The sequence below is a fragment of the Sceloporus occidentalis genome, unplaced genomic scaffold, assembly GCF_023333645.1.
Source record: "Sceloporus occidentalis isolate IW3139 unplaced genomic scaffold, rSceOcc1.0.p SCAF_136, whole genome shotgun sequence".
Classification (NCBI taxonomy): Eukaryota; Metazoa; Chordata; class Lepidosauria; order Squamata; family Phrynosomatidae; genus Sceloporus; species Sceloporus occidentalis.
The window spans coordinates 68,168-88,024 of record NW_028317116.1 but is presented as its reverse complement, the minus strand read 5'-3'; the positions used below and the strand labels follow the sequence as shown (position 1 = coordinate 88,024).

Genomic DNA, 19,857 nt, shown 5'->3' with positions numbered 1-19,857 from the left:
ATTTTACTTGCTACACTTTTCTAAAAACTCTAGAATAGCAACATCAGCGACTGATGATTTGCATGTGGGGTAATATTCATTGCCCTGTAGGTATTTCCAACACATTAAGTACGGACAGGCCAGCTCAGCATGTGCGATCGTTTCAGCGTACGGTGGTCCTGTCTCATTAAAATGCGCTGGCTACATTTCTTTCTTCCCTCTGTGGCATCTGGATGTGGATGCAGGCAGGTGAAATGCCCCTCGCTCAGAGCTAGCCCATAAGGCAACTGCCCCGATAGAGAATATCACAAACTGGCGGATGAACTAGGATATGAACCAGAGAATATCCCCCAATGTACCAGACGGCCATTAAAACATTTTTCTGGGAGTAGATACCGCCTTTAACTTCTGCATAGCGCGCGTAATGCTCTGTCCTGATACAATGTAACATCCAACGCATTTCAAAACAGCCCCCCCCGAATGTCACAATTAACTTATACCACCGCCCTCTCCTCCTCATCCTCCTCCATCGTGTGCTCATGGAAATAGTACTATTTCTTCCCTGAACACGATGAAAACGGATGTGGCACTGTGACGCTGGCTTTTCAGCTCATACACTTTGGCGTTTTTAGCTCATATATGCTTTGCTGCTCGCTCGTTTATCGCGTTGGGTAAGAGAACCAAGAGTGGTCCAACTTCCCTACAGGCCAGGCGTTATATCATTCAGAATCGCTGGTTTTATTAAACAGTGTATACTGTGTTTTAGACATGCTAGGGCATTAAAGTAGCTCTCAAGGGCCATGTGTGGCCACTGAGCAGGACATTCTTATTCTCGAGTATCTAGAAACGTAAAACCTTGGTGACATCAACTGTACTTCAGGCAAAGGAACGGTCATGTATGAGATCATGGATCACTGGTAGGCGCTCATCATCGGTAGCCAGCTGGCAGTAGACCGTATCCATTGCTTCTTTTGCTACCGACATACAGGAGCGGAATTGTCTCGTATAATATAACAAACTTCTGATTTAACTCCCACAAAGCATTAGTTAAGACCACTCGCCATGACTTTTCCAGGAAGAATTGTTGGAAATTTGTGTAAACCAAGGCCTTAAAACAAAGTTTACTCAAATAAAAGGCCAGCAGCATTTAACAGCAGCGGAAGAACTGGTGTTTGAACTCAGGGGTATAGGATATAAACAGCTAGAGAGTCTGTCTCATGCGACGTGCGGCCCTTTCCCACCGTTCCCAACCTCCTGTCTCGTTAGACATCACTGTCCTCCTTGTAATAAATTGATTATTGTATGAATTCTCTAAAAACAATGTCTAGTACAACCTTGTCCCAAAGGAGAGCAAGGAGCCCCTCAAGTAAACAGGGTTTTAGCTTGTGTGTCCTTTTTTTCCGGCTAGTCCGTCTTGATTGGGACTGCTGAGGGTCCTACACAATCCAGTGGAATGCACCTGTGGCTCTTCAGCCTCTTCAATCCGATTAAAGTCCTCTGTCCAAAATCACTGGGTGACCGGAGCTTGAGTCTGGGAGCCGTGATAGGAGCGAAGGAGGACTTTGTGCTTGGTAGCGGTGTCTGATCGTCGTCTTTGTTGCTCCACCAAGAACTCTTTTAACCGGTTGGTGGTGAAGGTAAGGGTCTGGCGTCTCAGCTTCATCAAGTAGGCATCTTGAAGCCAAGGGTTGGAGAAACACTCGTGAAGAGACGGCCGGCTCCTGGGAACAAACAGTAAACAGTCACACATAAGCTCATCTAATTTCATTTGGTACAACCACAATGGGACATAAACTGCAGACACATGTATGTGTATATATATATACATATAGTATGTAATATGTAATGGGATGCTAACGTGGTACAAGTCAGGAGACATTCCACTGGAGCCATCAGAGTGTTCTACTCAACAGAGGCTCGAATTTTGGGTTAACAAACCCCCAATATTGTATGCTTTGGCAATAACTGAGAAGAAGGTGTATACATTCTCTGGGACATACTAGATCAAGGCTGTCCAATCTGCGGCCCTCCAGCTGCTGCAGGACTACATATCCCATACTGCTCTGCCAGCCACTTAGCTGAAAGAGCATTATGGGAGATGTAGTCCTGCATCAGCTGGAGGGCTGCAGGTTGGACGCCCCTGTACTAGATTCATCTGGAAATCGAAACATACAGTAATATCATTGTAATTATGTTGCAATATCATTGTATTACAGTATTGCAGATGTTCTACTGGTTTGTTTCCCAGGTTTAAAGGGATGCCACTAGATCTTCCCAGTCACTCCCAATAACATGAATAATGAACAGCAACCATTAGACAGTTAGCTGCTTACCAAGGATATATGGACAGGAGTTTGCGTATGAACAGGGAAGCGCTTTGAGATGCATTGGAGTAGAGTTTAAAAATATCAAATCTCCCTGAAAGGATCTTATTTTCAGTTTCCACTGGGTCCAGTTCGAAGAATGGAGATCGTCCACTTAGCCTGGGCAACAAACAGAGAAAAAGAGAGGGATTTCACACCGAGTGGGTTTATCGCCCTCCTCCAGAGGGATACGTTCAGAAAAAAGAAAATCTAGAAGCATAAATTTGGAAAGCGCATGCTTAGGGTAGCCGGTTAACCCCCTCTCTCCTGCCCCCTAGTGGTAATTTATTATATCAGCACCATATGACATGGACGGGCTCAGCCCCAAAATTCTGTTCTCCACTAGCTCAGGCAAAACTACAGATTTCATCTACGGTAATATTTACTGGTAAAACTTTTTTCCTATAGGGTCGTCTTATAATCAGGCTTTTTCTTTCTTTAATATTCAGATTTTGGGGGGTCGTCTTATAATCAGGGTCGTCTTATAATCGAGCAAATACGGTAAATCCCCAACTCCCCAAAGCTTTAACACTAAGGTAGCAGCCAAGGTAATTGTATTCTATAATGGGTTTAATAATTGTTACATTTTCATCCCAAAATCAAGAGTGAAATCTACAATTCTGCATTTCAGTAATCCAGGGTTTCTTGGGGCAAAGTAAACACAACGAGATCTCAAAGACAGAAAATACATTGTTTTCGAAAAAGTTGTTACTTACATTATGTATGTTAAGACTCCAACACCCCAAATATCAGCTGCGGGTCCAACGGGCTCCCCTTTCACCATCTCAGGAGCTGTTAGTAGAATGCACACAAAATTAAAAAGGAAAATGAGCTCAGGTGGCCACTGAATTGAGCTCCATGGGTTAAGGCAGTGCCTACATATATACATATATATATCTAAAATAATTACCATTTAAGAACAAAAAGCACAAAGTTCATGTAGTTTAATAAACTGAATACTTATGTGGATGAATCAGCTCAGGGTCTTACACATAAACTCCAGGGTTCCCACGCGTTTCCCCAGCTGGCGCAGCACTAAGGGGCTGAATGTCTGAGCGCTTCCGAAGTCAATGATTTTAACCGTGTTCATATAGGACACCATGATGTTTTCGGGTTTAATGTCGAGGTGCAGAATCTTCTGTTCGTGGAGATACTCCAAGCCTTGCAGGATCTGCAGGATGTAATTCACCACGTCATCCTCGGAATAACGGAACCTGCGCAGACAACGGGCAGCAAGCAAGAACAGTCAGTATGTTTCACCGACAGGCAAAACCATTGCGCAATCTTGAGTCAAGTTCTTAACATCTGGAATGTTCACAAACTTTGCATTTCCTTAAATTCTATTTAGAGTCTATAGCTTAACTACAACTCCCATAATCCTTCCGAACGTGACATCCCTGGTCCTGGAGACCAGGCAGCCTTCCCTATATGGCAGACTTCGGTTCAGAAGTAAAACACAGAGGCCCCCATCTCCCCGCGTCAGGGTTTTCCGCACACGTCTGATCAATCAGTAATGTTAACGTTAATATGATCCCATCTCACCTCTCTACCAGGCAGTAAAGCAGCTCTCGGCCTGTGCAATGCTCAGAGATCAGGACGAGGTAGCGAGGGGTGATGTACGCTTCATGCAAGCTCAGGATCCTCTGGTGATGAAGACACTTCAGAACCTCATACTCTTGGAGGACGTTCTGCTTGTTCTCAGGTTCATACGATATGATTTTTGCCATAAAGTGCTTTCCGGTGGCATTCTCCTTACACTCCCGAATCACTCCAAATCTACCCCTGTAACGAGTGACGTGTTGGTTACCCATGGCTACATTCATGTCATTATTATTATTTTTAAAAATATTATCTTTTATTTATATGGCGCCAACAATTTCCGGGTAATTACGACAGCTTTTGTTCACTTGCACCTAATGACCACCTTAACAAAATAAGGAATTAAATTGCTTAAATACATTTTTTTATGTACTGTTTGTTTTATTATACAATATATCTAATATTAACAATGATTTAATAGCGATAATTGTTCCTGGCCTCTCCGATATTACTGTTGCTCCTACAAGTTCAATCACGGCTTTGAAGGACACCACCTACCTTGCCTTTTCATCCAAGAAAGTGTAAGGCTTTTGGGGGACACCTTGCCGGAGGGTGGTACTCTCTCTTCCTGAAGGTGTTGTTCTTCCTCCAGGGGTGACACTTTTCACTAGGACGCGTGTGGGTACAGTCTGTGGCGTAGGCCCAGTAGGTTCAGGAGGAGCAGTGTCGTTGGTAGGTGAAGATGGCGGCATGGACACAAATGAGGTGACCATGTAAGCTGGGGACGTAGGAGACGAGGGCTTGTAAACTGGGCTGGTTGGAGTGGATGGGAACGAAGGTGGGGACTTCGAAGTAGGGCTTAAAGGTGTGGGGCTGGTTGCAGATTTAAAGGGGGGAATGTGTAACATAATAGGAGCAGTTGGTTTTGGAGCCACTGGTGGTGGTATCCGAGGTTCTGATGGCATCTTAAGTGGCTGAAGAGCTGGTTTTTCGGGCACGGGAGATTTTGCGGTAGGCTGAACGGAAGGTGATTTAACTTGAGGAACAATCTGTGGCACATGAGGAACTTTGTGTTGAGACTCCGGCTGCACGGTGGGAGTCTTGGCCTCTAATAAGTTGGACACAGGCGCTGTTCTACCAATGGGCTCTGAAGACGGTTTCACCTGTTGAGCAGGAGGAGGAGGTGGAACTCTTAAATGGGACACGGTATGTCCAGGAGTCACAGAAACTGTGACCGTAGAAATACGGGACCCTGCGGCCCCCGCCGCGGAAGCTTCAGGAGGCTGTGTTTTGCTAGTCGGCAAAGCCTGGAGTGTTGTGTCAGTTTTGGCAAACGTTGGTCTGTGGGCAGTCGGAGGGGTGGATATGAAACCTCTGTGTCTTCGTGGTGGGGTCGGTGGCGGAGGTCCTTTAGGTGGAGGTTGTAAAGGAGGTACAGTTGCTTGGGTTGTTGTAACAGAATAAGGTGCTGCAAAAGGAGACCCAACAGGTGGAGGCAGATTAGAAGTGGAAATGGTAGAATGAGACACTACTGGGGCTGATGTAACACGGGGAGCCACTGGTACAAAAGGGGAGACTGTAGGCACTGCTGGTCTTGCCTTCGAGACCACCGATGGTGCGGGAACTGCAGGTTTTTGATCTAAAGAGAAGAGAAAACAGACCATAAAAAAGAGCCAGAGCTTCACTTTCCTTAGAGGCGCCTCTTCTAGAACAATTCATCCCTACACGGTATGAGATGAAGGGTCGCATAAGCTTTTGGGACCTTTGAGGTATCTTCTTCAGATGAAATGAAGGTGAAACCTCTGCGGTCTCTTTCTATCTTAAGAAGGGAGGTTTGGAGTCCCAAAAACTTACGACTCCATCTGTAACCAATGTGAATTTCCTCTATGCATAATAATAAAGAAAATCAACTGATTCTTCAAATTATTATCCTAAAGGGGACAATCTAGTAGCAGACCCTCTTGTCTCATGTTAAAGAAGAAACCTAAACGCCTCTTATGCATTTCAATTAAAAATACAGAAGCGCTTCTTATTACTAAACTACGACTTCATATTGTGGCTTTTTAATCCCATCCGGTACAGACCGGGATGGTGCAGAACTCTAGGACAATAATGTGAAAAAACGTTGCTACATTTCTGCATCGTTTGGTACAAAACCCTTAATATCCATTTCTTATGGTTTGATGTTTTGAATCCATCTGTTCCAAGGGTTTGCGCCAAAAAATAATTCCCGCGTTAACTCTGCTTTCCCTTGACCTGCGACGCGGGGCGGTTTGATTTACGGACACACGGGGTGGTATTTGGGAAGGAAATTTATACAATTGCTTCTTTTTGCAACCTATTTTCGGAGTGGCAGGGGGGAGAGTAACACAAAGCATTATTTGCCCCCTCTACTTACTTTCTCCCTCTATGACAATGGCTCTGGACTCGTTGCTGTAGGGTCCCTGTCCGGCTTTATTGACACAGGCAACACGGAACTTCACTGAACCCTCCGGAAGCTCCGTAACATTGAAGTAGCAGTCGCTGATCTTGGAGCTGATCACTTTCCATTCTCCATTCCCTAGAGAAACAATGCATGGTGGTGAGAGTCAAAAACCACCCAATGCCGGTAACTTTGTGGCCGTTGTGGTTATTAAATAACAATTATCATTTAGAGGCCACCCGGAAGCTGAACTCTGATGATTAATATTTATTATCTGGTTATTATACAAAGTGAAAACATATCCGGTCATTGTAGCTGGCTGAAGGTGATAGGAGCTGTAGTCCTCTAATAAAGGATGTGAGCTGAATAACCCTTCCATGATCAGTTACCCCAAAAATATAACAGAAAGCAATAGTGTCATCTAAGCATAGTATGTTAAAAACTTTTGAATAGAAGATAAATATTTATTTTATTCTATGATTTTTATTTGATCGGAAATAAGATTATTTATTCAGCTGTATGGATTCCATTCGTCGGTAACTCGCTGACTTCCTTCTTGTTGTCAAACTAAATGTGTGTTAAACATTTAACGAGGGCAGCAAGCGGTTCAAGTTTGTTTGGGGACGTCATGGCAACCACAAACACACCTGAAGCAAACAGGTAACCCGGGGCAATAACTGCCTGCACGTGCACTGAAAGGGCAGGAATTCACACAATTCCTAAGAAGTAAGAAACGTAGAAACCAACAAACTGCCAAGAAGTGCCGGAACTTTCCAAACAGACATACAAACCAACTGTCCCGAAAAACGAGGAAAAAAAGCTGTCTATGTATATTAGCTCATCAGTTTTAATCACGCAGGTCTAATTACTCGGATGACTTAAAGGCCCGCTCTGGTGTAACCCCACCAATAAAGCAGGCATTCCGTCGTTGGCAGAAAAGAGCCCCCTCTTAGACCCCCTTGGCTATCGGCCTCGGGGTTTAGGGATCGACCCCGCCGACGTATACAGAAATCTGCGGCTCACCGTTCATCAGCGCCTCCAGCGTGTAGGTGCAGGGAGAGCTGTGGTCCGGGGCCTTCCAAAGAACCAGAACAGTGTCTTTATACTTCTGGGGGATCTCCGGGGTCCCTGGTGGTCCAGGAATTCCTGGCGAAAATAAAAGAAAAAAATAAGATAAAATAAAAATAAATAGTGGTAATATTTCACTGTGTCTGTTAATGATGCCTCGTCTTGTATTAAAGAAATAAGGACCACGGCCTCAAGGTTCTAAAGATAATTATAAATAATTATATATAACGATTATTATATATATAACAGAATACGTACTTGCGACGGAGACGGTGCAGGAACTGATGGCGCTCCCCAACGCATTTGCTGCCACGCACTCGTATAACCCCGACTCCCTCTGTCCAGCTGCCGGGAGGGTGAGAATCTGCCGGCCGTCCGTACAGGACTTTATATTGACTTTTTCCCCTGGTTCTAGGACTATTTTATCTGCAGAAAGAGTTTTGGGTCAAGGATGGAGGCCTGTGACGCGGCCAACGATTACAGACATAAAGAAGGAACATTTTTATTTTTTTTCGGTGCCAGGATGCCCATTTTAGAGGAAATATTCAAAGAGACAATTGTAATATAGTGTATTTTTTTTTATTAAATGCTAATTCTTATTATGTATTTCTTTAATAAAATACTAAATCTTATTATTATTTTTATTTAATACTCATTCTTATTAAGTCTTATTATGCATTTTTTTTATTAAATACATATTAACAATTAGTATTAGTATTTAATTAAAGAATTACATATTAAGGATAAGTATTTCTTTAATTAAACAGTAATCCTAATTATGTTTTTTTAATCCCACATATCCAGTTGCAGTTAGTGTAATAAATATCCGACATGTTCGGGAGTTTATGTATTATTAATGGATTCGGTGCCTTTAATCCTGACATTCTGCCCGTAATGTGTATAAATAATACACGGAATCTGCCCCCCGCCCCCCCAGTGCAGATCCCGAGAAACAGATACAGATCTTAAATTATGTTGGCTGCGCATGTTCTTGCACGGCAAGCTTTCATTACCTTTCTTCCACAGGATTCGCGGTGCTGGGCTGCCGGCCGGCAGGCAGGAGAGAGACACCGGCTCGCCCTCCAACACCACAATATCCTTCAGTTTGATGTGGAACACGGGGTGGAAATCTGAGGAAAAAAGAATAAAAGGAATAAATATCCGTAAACTGCATTGGTCTGGGATACGGTGCGCGATCACCACCCAGAAAATATACTAATAAAAGAATTATTGGAAGATTAATAACATTATAATATTATGAAAAATAACGATCCTTGTGAAAAGCATCATGGAAATTATAAATTAATTCAGACATAGAAAACCCCATTCGGCCCCCGTTTCTCCTGCTGTAAAGACTCAAATCTTAATCAGTCGTTGGCCTCGTCTTAGATTCAGGAGCCGTATGTCTATCCCATGCATGTTTAATACCCTCACTGTATTACCCTCTACCACTTCTGCTGGGAGGCTGTTCCACTTATCTACCACCCTGTCAGTAAAGTAAAACTCCCTTACATTACTTTGAAAAACACCTGGCCCTTTAGTGTTAGATTATAACTTCTTGTTCTAACATTTCTGCTCCTTCAAATAAACTTTCCACGTGTATTTTAGAACATAAGAAGTGTAAAATAACATGAAATGGATCAGAATCCAACGCAGACGGGGTTAATGTTGTAAATGACTATTGTAGCTGGAAACGGACGATTTTTAATGAAATCTCTTCCTAGGCTTACAGAGGCCCTTTATCACTCCCATCACTCCTGGGTTCCAATGGCCCTTTATCACTCCCATCACTCCTGGGTTCCAATGGCCCTTTATCACTCCCATCACTCCTGGGTTCCAATGGCCCTTTCTCACTCCCATCACTCCTGTGTTCCAATGGCCCTTTCTCACTCCCATCACTCCTGTGTTTCAATGGCCCTTTCTCACTCCCATCACTCCTGTGTTCCAATAGCACTTTCTCACTCCCATCACTCCTGTGCTCCAATGGCACGTTGCGTTCGCTGATCCAAGTTTAAGTTTAAAAGGCTAATTAATCGTTAGAAACCCGTTTTGTAATTACGTTACAGCCAGAAATGTCCTTTAAAAAAATGCACAGAACCTAAAAGTGAAGAAATGTTTTAATTCTGTTTTTCACGAGGCTGGCGTTTCATCGAGCAAATCTTCTGTTCTTGGGGTTTTTAGGGCTCTCCAAGGCGAGGGTCGCTGCCACCTGCACACTTTAACCCTTTGCAAACAAATGACTTGTTTTTCCAGCTGGCTGATGAAAGGGTTAACGAGGCACCTATATAATATTTATTTGCTCTGAATTATTATTTAATCGCTTGTTACTTATATGATATATATATATAAATAATTCTTTAGCAGAACCCAAACTCTCTGAGATTCCTTCACTAAAAAAAACGTGTAAACGGGAAAAGCAGATTTTTTTTATAGATTTTGTGGATAAATACCGTAGTTTTTATATTTACGGCTTACGGTCTGGATAACATTTTTTGTCTCTGTTTAGTAATTCATTTACCCCTAGCGTGGCGGAGGAGCTGGCGTTAATGAGTAATCAGGGCTCTGTCTATTCCATTATATATAATATTTTTATGCTCGTATATATTTGGGGCTCTTCAATAAAAATATTGGATGCTAATATAATGATTTTCTATGAATATTAGGTATTTTCTCATTACTCTTCTCCTGAAGTTCCCTCCACATCTCCCTCTCTTTACTTCCCTCCTGTTTTGCTATTTTCCCCCCAGTTCTCCGCCCCCCCCTCCTCTATTCTATTGCCCGTGTTGTGATTCTGCCCCTCTGCCCAGGGGGTCCCATTGAGCGCTTTGCCCCCGAGCTGCCCCTCCCCAGCCGGGTTTTGTTGACCCAAATACCCCGGGAGATTCTGTGTCCTGGAGACAGGGAGGCGTTGGCTGCTCCCCCCGCCGTTACTAAGGACCCCCCTTCCGTTGCTAAGCACCCTCTCCGTTACTAAGCGCCCTCCCCGTTACTAAGAGCGCTCCTGTAACTGCCATATAAACGGGCAGCAGACACAGCACCGGCAGAAGACCTCCAGAATCCGAGTACATCGCTCACCGGGACCAGGAGACATCAGCCAGCAACATGGTAAGCGTTTACCCCGAGCACACTGTCAGCCTGCACTGCCTGCCTCTACCCGGAGCATACTATAGGCTGTACTGTCCTTTCTATTCTGTCTGTACCGCTGAGTACACTGTCAGGCATTACAGCCCTATCTATTCTGTATGTCCCTTGAACACAATGCTAACCTGTGCTGCTTATTTTGTCTGTACCCTGAGTACACTGTCTGTGCTGTCCTATCTATTGTGTCTGTACCCTATGCATACTATGGCATCTACTATCCTATCTAGTCTGGGTGTACCTTGAGTACACTGTCAGTCTGTACTGTGCTGTGTATAAGGTCTGTACCCCAAGCACACTGTCAGGCTTTACCTCTCTCTCTCTCCCTCTGGGGTATTTCTCATCTGATAACTGCCCCTCCCCCAGCCCCATCCCGCTTTCCACCCCAGGTTTATAGACCTTTCATCAGGGGGCTCCTCTGGAGTCACCTTTTCTTTACTTACGCTGGCTGAGCATTGTGGGATTTATCATTCCAATCTCAGCCAGATGGCAGCCTGTTTCCCCGGTTTGGGTTCTCGTTCCTGGTTCAGTCTCTTTAGTTCCGTTCCTTTCCCGGTTACTATTTGATTTTATTCCCTCCTCCGCGTTATACCCCGTCTCACACTCCTCTCTCATTATTTGCCCCACAGAGGGAATGTATCTCAGTTCACGTCGGGCAGGCCGGAGTCCAGATTGGCAATGCATGCTGGGAGTTGTACTGTCTGGAGCACGGGATCCAGCCTGATGGACAGATGCCCAGCGATAAAACCATCGGCGGGGGAGACGATTCCTTCAACACCTTCTTCAGCGAGACCGGGGCGGGAAAACACGTTCCCCGAGCTGTGTTTGTGGATCTGGAGCCCACTGTGATTGGTGAGTATGAGGTTCTGTGGCTTGTGATTGGTTGGTGTTAAATATTTTTGGGGGGAATATGGAGGGGAAAGGTGGTGAGATGAAGCCGGGTCTACACTGAGCTCCACCAGAACCAAATCTCCCGTTAGTTTTGGGTTTGAAGATCTTCTAAACACCGTTTGGCGAGAGGCTTAACCGCTGTAACTTTTACTGTACAGATGAGGTGCGGACGGGAACCTACAGACAGCTTTTCCACCCTGAACAACTCATCACCGGCAAGGAAGATGCCGCCAATAACTACGCCCGCGGTCACTACACCATCGGCAAGGAGATCATCGACCTGGTGCTGGACAGAATCCGCAAGCTGGTGAGTTCCGTTTGGATCTTCTCAATAACTCAACAGTTACTCCCTCTCTGATTATTTGAATCTTATGAGGGATCGGAAGGATACAAAGTAGCAAAGTTCCTTCAGAATGTAGAGTGGAATAGGAATGGGTTTTCTGGCGGGTCTGACGTTGTGTGTTTTATCCCGCAGGCCGATCAGTGCACCGGTCTCCAGGGCTTCCTCATCTTCCACAGCTTTGGAGGAGGCACCGGCTCAGGCTTCACCTCTCTGCTGATGGAACGTCTGTCTGTCGACTACGGCAAGAAGTCCAAGTTGGAATTCGCTATTTACCCGGCTCCTCAGATCTCCACGGCTGTGGTTGAACCATACAACGCCATCCTCACGACCCACACCACCCTGGAGCACTCAGACTGCGCCTTCATGGTGGATAATGAAGCCATTTATGACATCTGCCGCAGGAACCTGGATATCGAGCGTCCGACCTATACTAACCTGAACCGTCTGATTGGCCAGATTGTGTCCTCGATCACGGCCTCACTCAGATTTGATGGGGCTCTGAATGTGGACTTGACAGAGTTCCAGACCAACCTGGTGCCCTATCCCCGTATCCACTTCCCCCTGGCCACTTACGCCCCCGTTATCTCTGCAGAGAAGGCTTACCACGAGCAGCTATCTGTTTCCGAGATAACCAATGCTTGCTTTGAGCCGGCCAACCAGATGGTGAAGTGTGACCCCCGGCACGGTAAATACATGGCCTGCTGCCTCCTGTACCGAGGGGATGTGGTGCCCAAAGATGTTAATGCTGCTATTGCCACCATCAAGACCAAGCGCACCATTCAGTTTGTGGACTGGTGCCCAACAGGTTTCAAGGTTGGTATTAACTACCAGCCGCCCACCGTGGTCCCAGGTGGAGATCTGGCCAAGGTACAGAGAGCCGTGTGCATGTTGAGTAACACCACGGCCATCGCCGAGGCCTGGGCTCGCCTGGACCACAAGTTTGACCTGATGTACGCCAAGCGTGCCTTTGTGCACTGGTATGTGGGAGAAGGAATGGAGGAGGGAGAGTTCTCCGAGGCCCGAGAGGACATGGCCGCCCTGGAGAAGGATTACGAAGAGGTTGGCACTGACAGTGTGGATGGCGGGGAAGAGGGGGAGGAGGGAGAAGAGTATTAGGGAATTGTCAAAATTCCCTTTAACTTTCTGTTTATTTTCTGTACAAATAAATTATCATTTTAAGTACTTTGTTTCCTACTTTTTTTTTATCATTATCGGGATTATCGGGTTAAAAATAGGCTAGACATTCGGTGTGTTGGGGTTATCGTTACTCAAGATTTTGTTCAGCGACCCAACAACCAAAAACATGTATATATAGCCCCCCTTTTTTCACCTGTTGCAGCAGATAATCAAAAGTATATAGAAGATCAGGTACTGCGATACACACAAGAGGCAGTTAATGAAACTACCCCCTGCTTTCTAAACTATTAACCCACCATGTAGGCAATTCCCAGCGTCTCTAACAATTAAAAAAATCGAACAATACTATTATCTGATACAGATGTTTGAAAACGGTATTTATAGAATTTTTTGGTTCAATATTTAGCGGATGTGTGATGATTCTGTGTTCTGATAGATATAGAATACAACACAGAACCAAAATCACTGGATGGTATCTGCTGTAATAAACGGAATCTCTCACCTGATTCATTGCGAATGTACTGTCTGCCGACGATACTGCCGTCCTCTCGCATCAGACTGGCTGGGATATTTGGCTGTGAGGCCATCTTCTCCTTCTTGTTACGGGACAGACCCCAACGGTCCCACCTTGACTTTCTTTCATCTGTAATGAAGGGAATGATTGTTCGCTGTTTAGTACCTTCTTAGTTATTATGTACAACAAGGGTTTGCCGTCCACCGTGGACTATGTACCAGAGTAAAGACAGGTAACAGACAGGTAAGTATTCAATAACTACTAAGGGAGGGACTGCACCCACCACTACCAGAAGAAGCTCATTAATGTGTCTGATTCAGTGACATGTTATATTACCTAACCCCACGGTTCCAGACTCATAAGCCTGTTATTAATAATACATAGATTTTTTATCCAATCGTTTTTAAAGGATTATCAACTCACCTTTAACTATTTCTGATTGGATGCTTAATTCAGACTGGAGTGACTCTGTAGAGGGTGCTGTTCCAGTTTGAGATGCAAGCTGGTTTTGTGGTATCCCTATCTGTCGTAAGTTCTCCCCTTCTGAGGGACTGCACCCACCACTACCAGAAGAAGCTCATTAATGTGTCTGATTCAGTGACATGTTATATTACCTAACCCCACGGTTCCAGACTCATAAGCCTGTTATTAATAATACATAGATTTTTTATCCAATCGTTTTTAAAGGATTATCAACTCACCTTTAACTATTTCTGATTGGATGCTTAATTCAGACTGGAGTGACTCTGTAGAGGGTGCTGTTCCAGTTTGAGATGCAAGCTGGTTTTGTGGTATCCCTATCTGTCGTAAGTTCTCCCCTTCTGAGGTGGACCTCCTTAGCAAGGACATCAGAGGTGTCCGCTTCTCTGGTCTCTCCTCCTTCCTTTCTGTTCTGTCTGTTTCTCTTCTCTCCTCCGACTGACTCCTCAACTTCATGGAGATGCGGTCCATGGTGCTGCCAATCTTTTTCCTCATTGCCAACACAGGTGACTCGCTAGCTTTCTTCTTCTCCTTGGTAAACGGCTCTGTGATAGCTTCAATTGACCCTGTTTCTGACTTTAAGCTCTCATTGTCCTTCTTCTCTTTAGAGCTTCCACGCCCTAAAGACCAAGAAAGACGTCTGCCACCACTTTCCCCCTCATCTGCGGGTTTCTGCTTCCGCTCAGTTGATGGAGTCTTCTTGAAGCGCAGTGAAAGCCTTCTCATAAAGCTTGGGTCCCTAGACGATGCTGGTAAATCCTGAACAGATTTCGATCTTTCTTGTAACCCAAGAGCTTCTGGAACGAGAAATTCCAGAGGAACACCCACTGGACTAGGTCGATACATTTCCTCTTCCTGAGATACATGTGCAGCTGCTAAATTCTTCTCTTCAGACCAAGACCTGGTGAGAATCTTCAAACCTCTCGTTAGACTTGACTCACGGTTTCTTTTAAATTTGGCCTCAAAGACTTCTTCAGAATCTATATTGCTGATCAATGGGACATTCTCTGTGCTGGCAGCTAGTTTGGCCACCTCATCATTTTTGGTCACTGTTGGAGCCACATTGGTATTTGGGGTTGGGTTAAGTCTTTGTGTTTCTTGGTTTAATGGTATTTCTGTAAGGTTCGGTTGAACCGGTGGGATGCTTTTTGAACTTTTTTGTGGCTTTTCAGTTTTCTCCGTACCTTCCTCTGATGTTGGCACCTGAAGATTTTGTATCATCTCGGCATAGGGCGACGTTTTGTCTGTCTTAATGACACCTGGCTGGACCGAAGGGACTGATGGAGGGTCTCTTGACGGCTTAAGTTTTGGTGATGAAGTTTTTGTTGGCTTTGTTGAAGATGCTGTAACCTTAACAGGCAAAGAGGAAGAGATGGAAACAGGAACAGGGGAGGTCTCTTTTACTTGCACCGTCACTGGTGCAGGCTCTTTTATTTTGACTGATACTGGGGATGTCTCTTTTACTTGCGCTGCTGGTGAGGGCTCTTTTACCGTCATTGATGCTGGTGACGGCTCTTTTATTTTCATTGATGCTGGTGACGGCTCTTTTACTTTCATCGATACTGGTGACGGCTCTTTTACTTTCATCGATACTGGTGACGGCTCTTTTGCTTGGACTGATCTTGGCATCTGCTGTTTTATTTGCCCCGATGGAGGTTGTGCACCAATAGCTTGTGGTTGCATTGACTCCTTATTCTGAGCTTGAGCAGTTGACTCTTTCTCTGGTGTTTTTACTCTAGATTGTATTGATTTCAGTGAATGTTGTGTCACTTCTGATAATGGGAGATCTTTAGCTGACTTTGGAGGGGGTAAAGTTTCTTTCCCCGACACTGATGGAACACCCTTAGTTGATAAAGTCGAATGTTGTTTGGGTGTTATTTCCTTTACAGGCGAATCAACTGCTGTGGTCAAAGTCGTGTCAAACCGAGGTGGCTTTTCAGGTGCCCTTCCGGACTCAATTCCTGGTATATACTTCTTAGGCACCCCATCCTCTACAACTATATCCAAAAACTTGCTCCCCATATCTTTCACCGGACGCGTTTCTTTTTCGGACTCGCGCTGAGGCGATGGAGCAGTAACCATTGCATTTTCTTGGCCATTCCGGGTTTCTGAGTCCGGAGATTCTGTATCTGCTTGACTTGGGTCAGGTGTCAATGACTTGGGAGGCGTTCTTTGAGGCGTTTCAGGACGGGATTCAAACCGCGACTGATCAGTCAAGGCAGAGAGAGAAGGCGATTCCTTTAGACGTTGTGCCTCTGCTTGAGCAACAGGGATTTCCAGTGGCGCACCAGACCTCCGATGCAGGACAAGTGGCTCTGTGTCTCCATGCGAGAACGAGCTGGTCTTTCTTAAGACTCTTTCTTCTGTTGTCTCTCGTCCTGGAGCAGCTTCACTGGATGCAGCTCTGGTCAGTTTGATTGAAGGAACAGGGGTTGGTGAAGGAGGTGTCTTCTCAGATTTTTGGTGGCGCATTGACAGCTGCTCTGCTCTCTTTTTATCAGTTGATAGTGTTTCTATTAAAGGACCTCTAAGACCACTTAGTTTATTATCCACAGCGCCACCTCTTAACAATCTTTGCCGCATCATCTCAAGTCGCTGTGCATATTCTTCATCAGCAGACCCCAACTTTCGGCGAAACTGTCCTCGGTCTTCTAGTCTTCCTGGGCTTCGACTTCTGGTCGGCAGTTCCATTGAGGCTGCTTTAGTCATGCCCCTGTCCATTCGATCTTTCCCTTCATCTTCTTCGGTGGACACATTGAGCAAAAGAGCACTATCTGCAGAGCTCCCCCTCCTCAGTTCACCCCTGCGTGTAACTGGAAGCTCCTCATTAGGAGATTCTGGAGAGTCCAAGCTGGACCCTTTTTTAAGAGTCTTCCGTGAATGCTCCTGCTTCCTTTGACTTTCTGAGACCTCTTCATCAGAGGAGGATGAACTTTCAGCCTCACTTGACCTCTTTCTTGCAAGGGATCCTTTAGATCGTTTGGCTGATAACCCTACAACCTCCTTTTTCTGTATTTCAGGTTCCGTAATTTTATTGGCAGCATCCGAGAGCTTCTTCTCTTTATTGTGGTCTTCTGGGATACTGTCATCTTCTGTGGCTGAAGGAGGCAGCTCCTCATCCGTGGGAATTTCATTAAGGGACATGCGAGAGCCAGAGAACTGGACCTGAAGGGGCATTGGGACAAAGGGAAGCTCTTCGAGATCATCAGAATCTGAAGATGATGACAGTCCAGATGACTCCTTTGGATTCCTGGGCACTGCAATGGACAAGTGGCTGGTTTTATCCTGGAGAAGCTCTGGGATAGACCTCATCACCATATTGGATTTGTAACTGATGAGTGACCGCTAAGAAAAGAAGAACAAAATCTATTACCAAGTCATACCACGTCATTGGCTCTGACGTCATTGTAGAGACTAATAGATTACTTGAAATTAATTGAGATATAAGTGAATAACACCACACAGACGTACCTGCCACTTACGACGAGACTGGAAAAGTTTCAAGGGGTCTGTGCTGATACATTTGCCTTTTGCTAAAGTCTGAAAAAAATTGGTTAGTAAAAAAAAAAAAAGAAAGAAAACAATAATATATTTTATAAACATTACTGTCCATCTGCTACTCTGTTTTGTGCGTCAAATAAATATTCATTTTATATTTTTTATTATTTAAATTAATTAGTTCTGCTCTTACAAGTAAAAAGTTGACAGAAACCATGATGGGTAACATAACATGTTATACAGAGAGAATAATGCATTTGCTCGGGTCCCCAAGTGTTTGAGGAGCCCAAAAAAAATTTTCTTCTTGGATATTATTGTATTTTGTTTCCTAGCACAACATACACCTGAAAGGTTAATGTACCTGCCTGCCACAAAAGTTTCACGGTAATGTATCGAGCTCTGTCTGCGAAAAACCCAATGACTTATCTATTGTCCAATAAGTTTATATAAACGGGGCTGCACTTAGAGATTAAGTCAGACTTACTTTGAACCAGGGGTGCTCCAAGCTTTCTTCAGCATTGAGTCTCCTGTGGAAAGAGAGGCAGTCGATTTAATATCATAACCAAATGAACGAATAACCATGTGTTGGTGACACCTTGGTCTTAGCCTATTACAATATTCTGCAGGCTTCACACTTACAGTTTCTCGTTGCCCAGGACTTTTATTAGAAATCCTCTGGCCTCTCTGGTCAGACCTGCAAACATCTTTTCCTCAATGGCCACCGTGTAGCCACGGATATTCATCAGCGTGGTATAATCATTCTCACCCACAAAGGGGGACACTCCTGTAAGGCTTTGGGAGGTAAACATCATCATCATCGATTTGTGGACAACTCCAATTACACACAGCCAACCTCCATATACAGCGTTATCTATTACTTTACTGTTTGGGGGACCTTCTCAGACAATAAACGTCATTTATTCATAGAGATGATGCGGCACAAATTATATAAAATAAAAATAAAAATGACTCACCTTAAATAGGCCAGGACCCCAACAGGCCTGTAAAAAAAGTAATATTAACATAAAAATAAAGGCATCAAATTAGTTTCTTTAATTATGAAAAAACCCAACAGATTTTAGTTGTTTCCTCGAATTAAATTTTAATTTTCAGACGTGGTCTATAAATCCCCAGCTGAATCAATATGTCCGACAGATGCTGTAAGATATTATTGTAACCGGCTGCTCACTACATGTATAAAGTGCTTCTGCTTAATATTAGGAATTTACAGAAACAATGTAACCATATAGCCCTCAGATTCACAATGTACATCCGCGCTCGGAGCTGCTCCATATGTGAATTTGTAGTGTATACTAGCGTTTCCCACAGGGCCGGCCCGACAATGGAGCCGAGTGGGGCAACCGCTCCAGGCGGCACTCTTGAAGGGGCGGCACTTCGCCGCCCCAAGCCCTTTTTTTTTTTTTTTTTAAAGCGAAAGAGAGAGAAAGGGGCGCCGCTGTCAGTACCGCTCGGCGCCCCTCTCTCTCTCCTCTGCGGCGAGTCTCCCTGTTCGGTCTCGGTGCTGGCTTGTAATGCTGAGTGCCGGAAGATATCCTCATAGCCGGCACCGAGACCGAACAGGGAGACTCGCCGCAGGACTGCTGAAAGGTAAGTACAAGAAGGGGGGGGGCGGCAGGGACGGAGGGAGAGGAAAGGTAGATAAGGGGGGGGCGGCAGGGACGGAGGGAGAGGAAGGGTAGATAAGGGGGGGGCAGCATTTTAAAATTCGCCCCAGGCGGCATTTTGCCTTGGGCCGGCCCTGGTTTCCCATTTAAATCAGGGCCCATCCAATACCATATGTCTGTGACGGGCGAGACGGGCATCTGGTTCACAATCTCCGGGGCCACGAATTCGGGCGTCCCGTATTTGCAGTACTGACTTTCCCCTGAAACGATCTCTTGGGCATTCCCAAAGTCGCAGATTCGGATCTGATCGCTGCTTGAGTCGGCCATCAGAATGTTCTCCGGCTGCAGAGAGACAGACGTGTTATTATTGGCTAAATCCCGACACCATTTACACAAAACCAACGTGATTTACGAAGAAAAGATATTATTTTACATTATTTTATTTTTTTTTTAATTTTTTTCTTATATGCAGAAGAATAAAAATTTCCAGTTTTTGGCATCGGCTTATTGGTATAATATCAAAATATAATAACTCAAAACCAAACACTGATAATACAATACTGATTCCAAGTATCTAAAGATATGGACAGGCCACCTGGAGATATTCCGGACACTCTGGGTAATGACTGGAGCTTCCTGGCCCCAAATGATGCGGTCCATTCACTAAGCAAGTGTTTTATTTTTTTTATTTTTTTTATTATTTTACTAAGTATTTATTTTATATATGTTAATGTAGTGGGGAGGTTCTGATTTTGTGAGTTGCCTGCGAGGACATGCGTGTTCACACACATGCCCTCACCTGTAACTTTAAAATGTAAAGTTCCAGGCACTTGCATACCCTCTGAACCCACTCATAGATA

The 19,857-nt window shown here is 44.7% G+C and overlaps 2 protein-coding genes across 2 annotated transcripts in view; one reads left to right on the top strand and one right to left on the bottom strand.

Annotated features, from left to right (window-relative positions):
* Positions 1-1,486: 1,486 nt before the first annotated feature.
* Positions 1,487-19,857, bottom strand: part of LOC149281248 (striated muscle-specific serine/threonine-protein kinase-like) — a 34,618-nt gene continuing 16,247 nt past the window's right edge. Inside the window, exons 19-35 of the mRNA XM_089499463.1 lie at positions 19,167-19,339; positions 18,347-18,373; positions 18,012-18,164; positions 17,857-17,899; positions 17,346-17,414; positions 14,092-17,219; positions 13,383-13,528; positions 8,385-8,501; positions 7,630-7,797; positions 7,327-7,449; positions 6,280-6,441; positions 4,440-5,520; positions 3,885-4,124; positions 3,333-3,556; positions 3,059-3,134; positions 2,313-2,462; positions 1,487-1,700 (exon numbers count right to left, since the gene is read on the bottom strand). Of these exons, the coding sequence (XP_089355589.1) occupies positions 1,487-1,700; positions 2,313-2,462; positions 3,059-3,134; positions 3,333-3,556; positions 3,885-4,124; positions 4,440-5,520; positions 6,280-6,441; positions 7,327-7,449; positions 7,630-7,797; positions 8,385-8,501; positions 13,383-13,528; positions 14,092-17,219; positions 17,346-17,414; positions 17,857-17,899; positions 18,012-18,164; positions 18,347-18,373; positions 19,167-19,339 (6,294 nt within the window). The remainder of the gene's footprint in view (positions 1,701-2,312; positions 2,463-3,058; positions 3,135-3,332; positions 3,557-3,884; positions 4,125-4,439; positions 5,521-6,279; positions 6,442-7,326; positions 7,450-7,629; positions 7,798-8,384; positions 8,502-13,382; positions 13,529-14,091; positions 17,220-17,345; positions 17,415-17,856; positions 17,900-18,011; positions 18,165-18,346; positions 18,374-19,166; positions 19,340-19,857) is intronic.
* On the top strand, positions 11,241-12,859 carry LOC149281249 (tubulin alpha-1D chain-like). The gene is made up of 3 exons (XM_089499498.1): positions 11,241-11,361; positions 11,559-11,707; positions 11,876-12,859. Exons 1-3 carry the CDS (start codon positions 11,241-11,243, stop codon positions 12,857-12,859), a joined length of 1,254 nt encoding a protein of 417 aa, XP_089355624.1.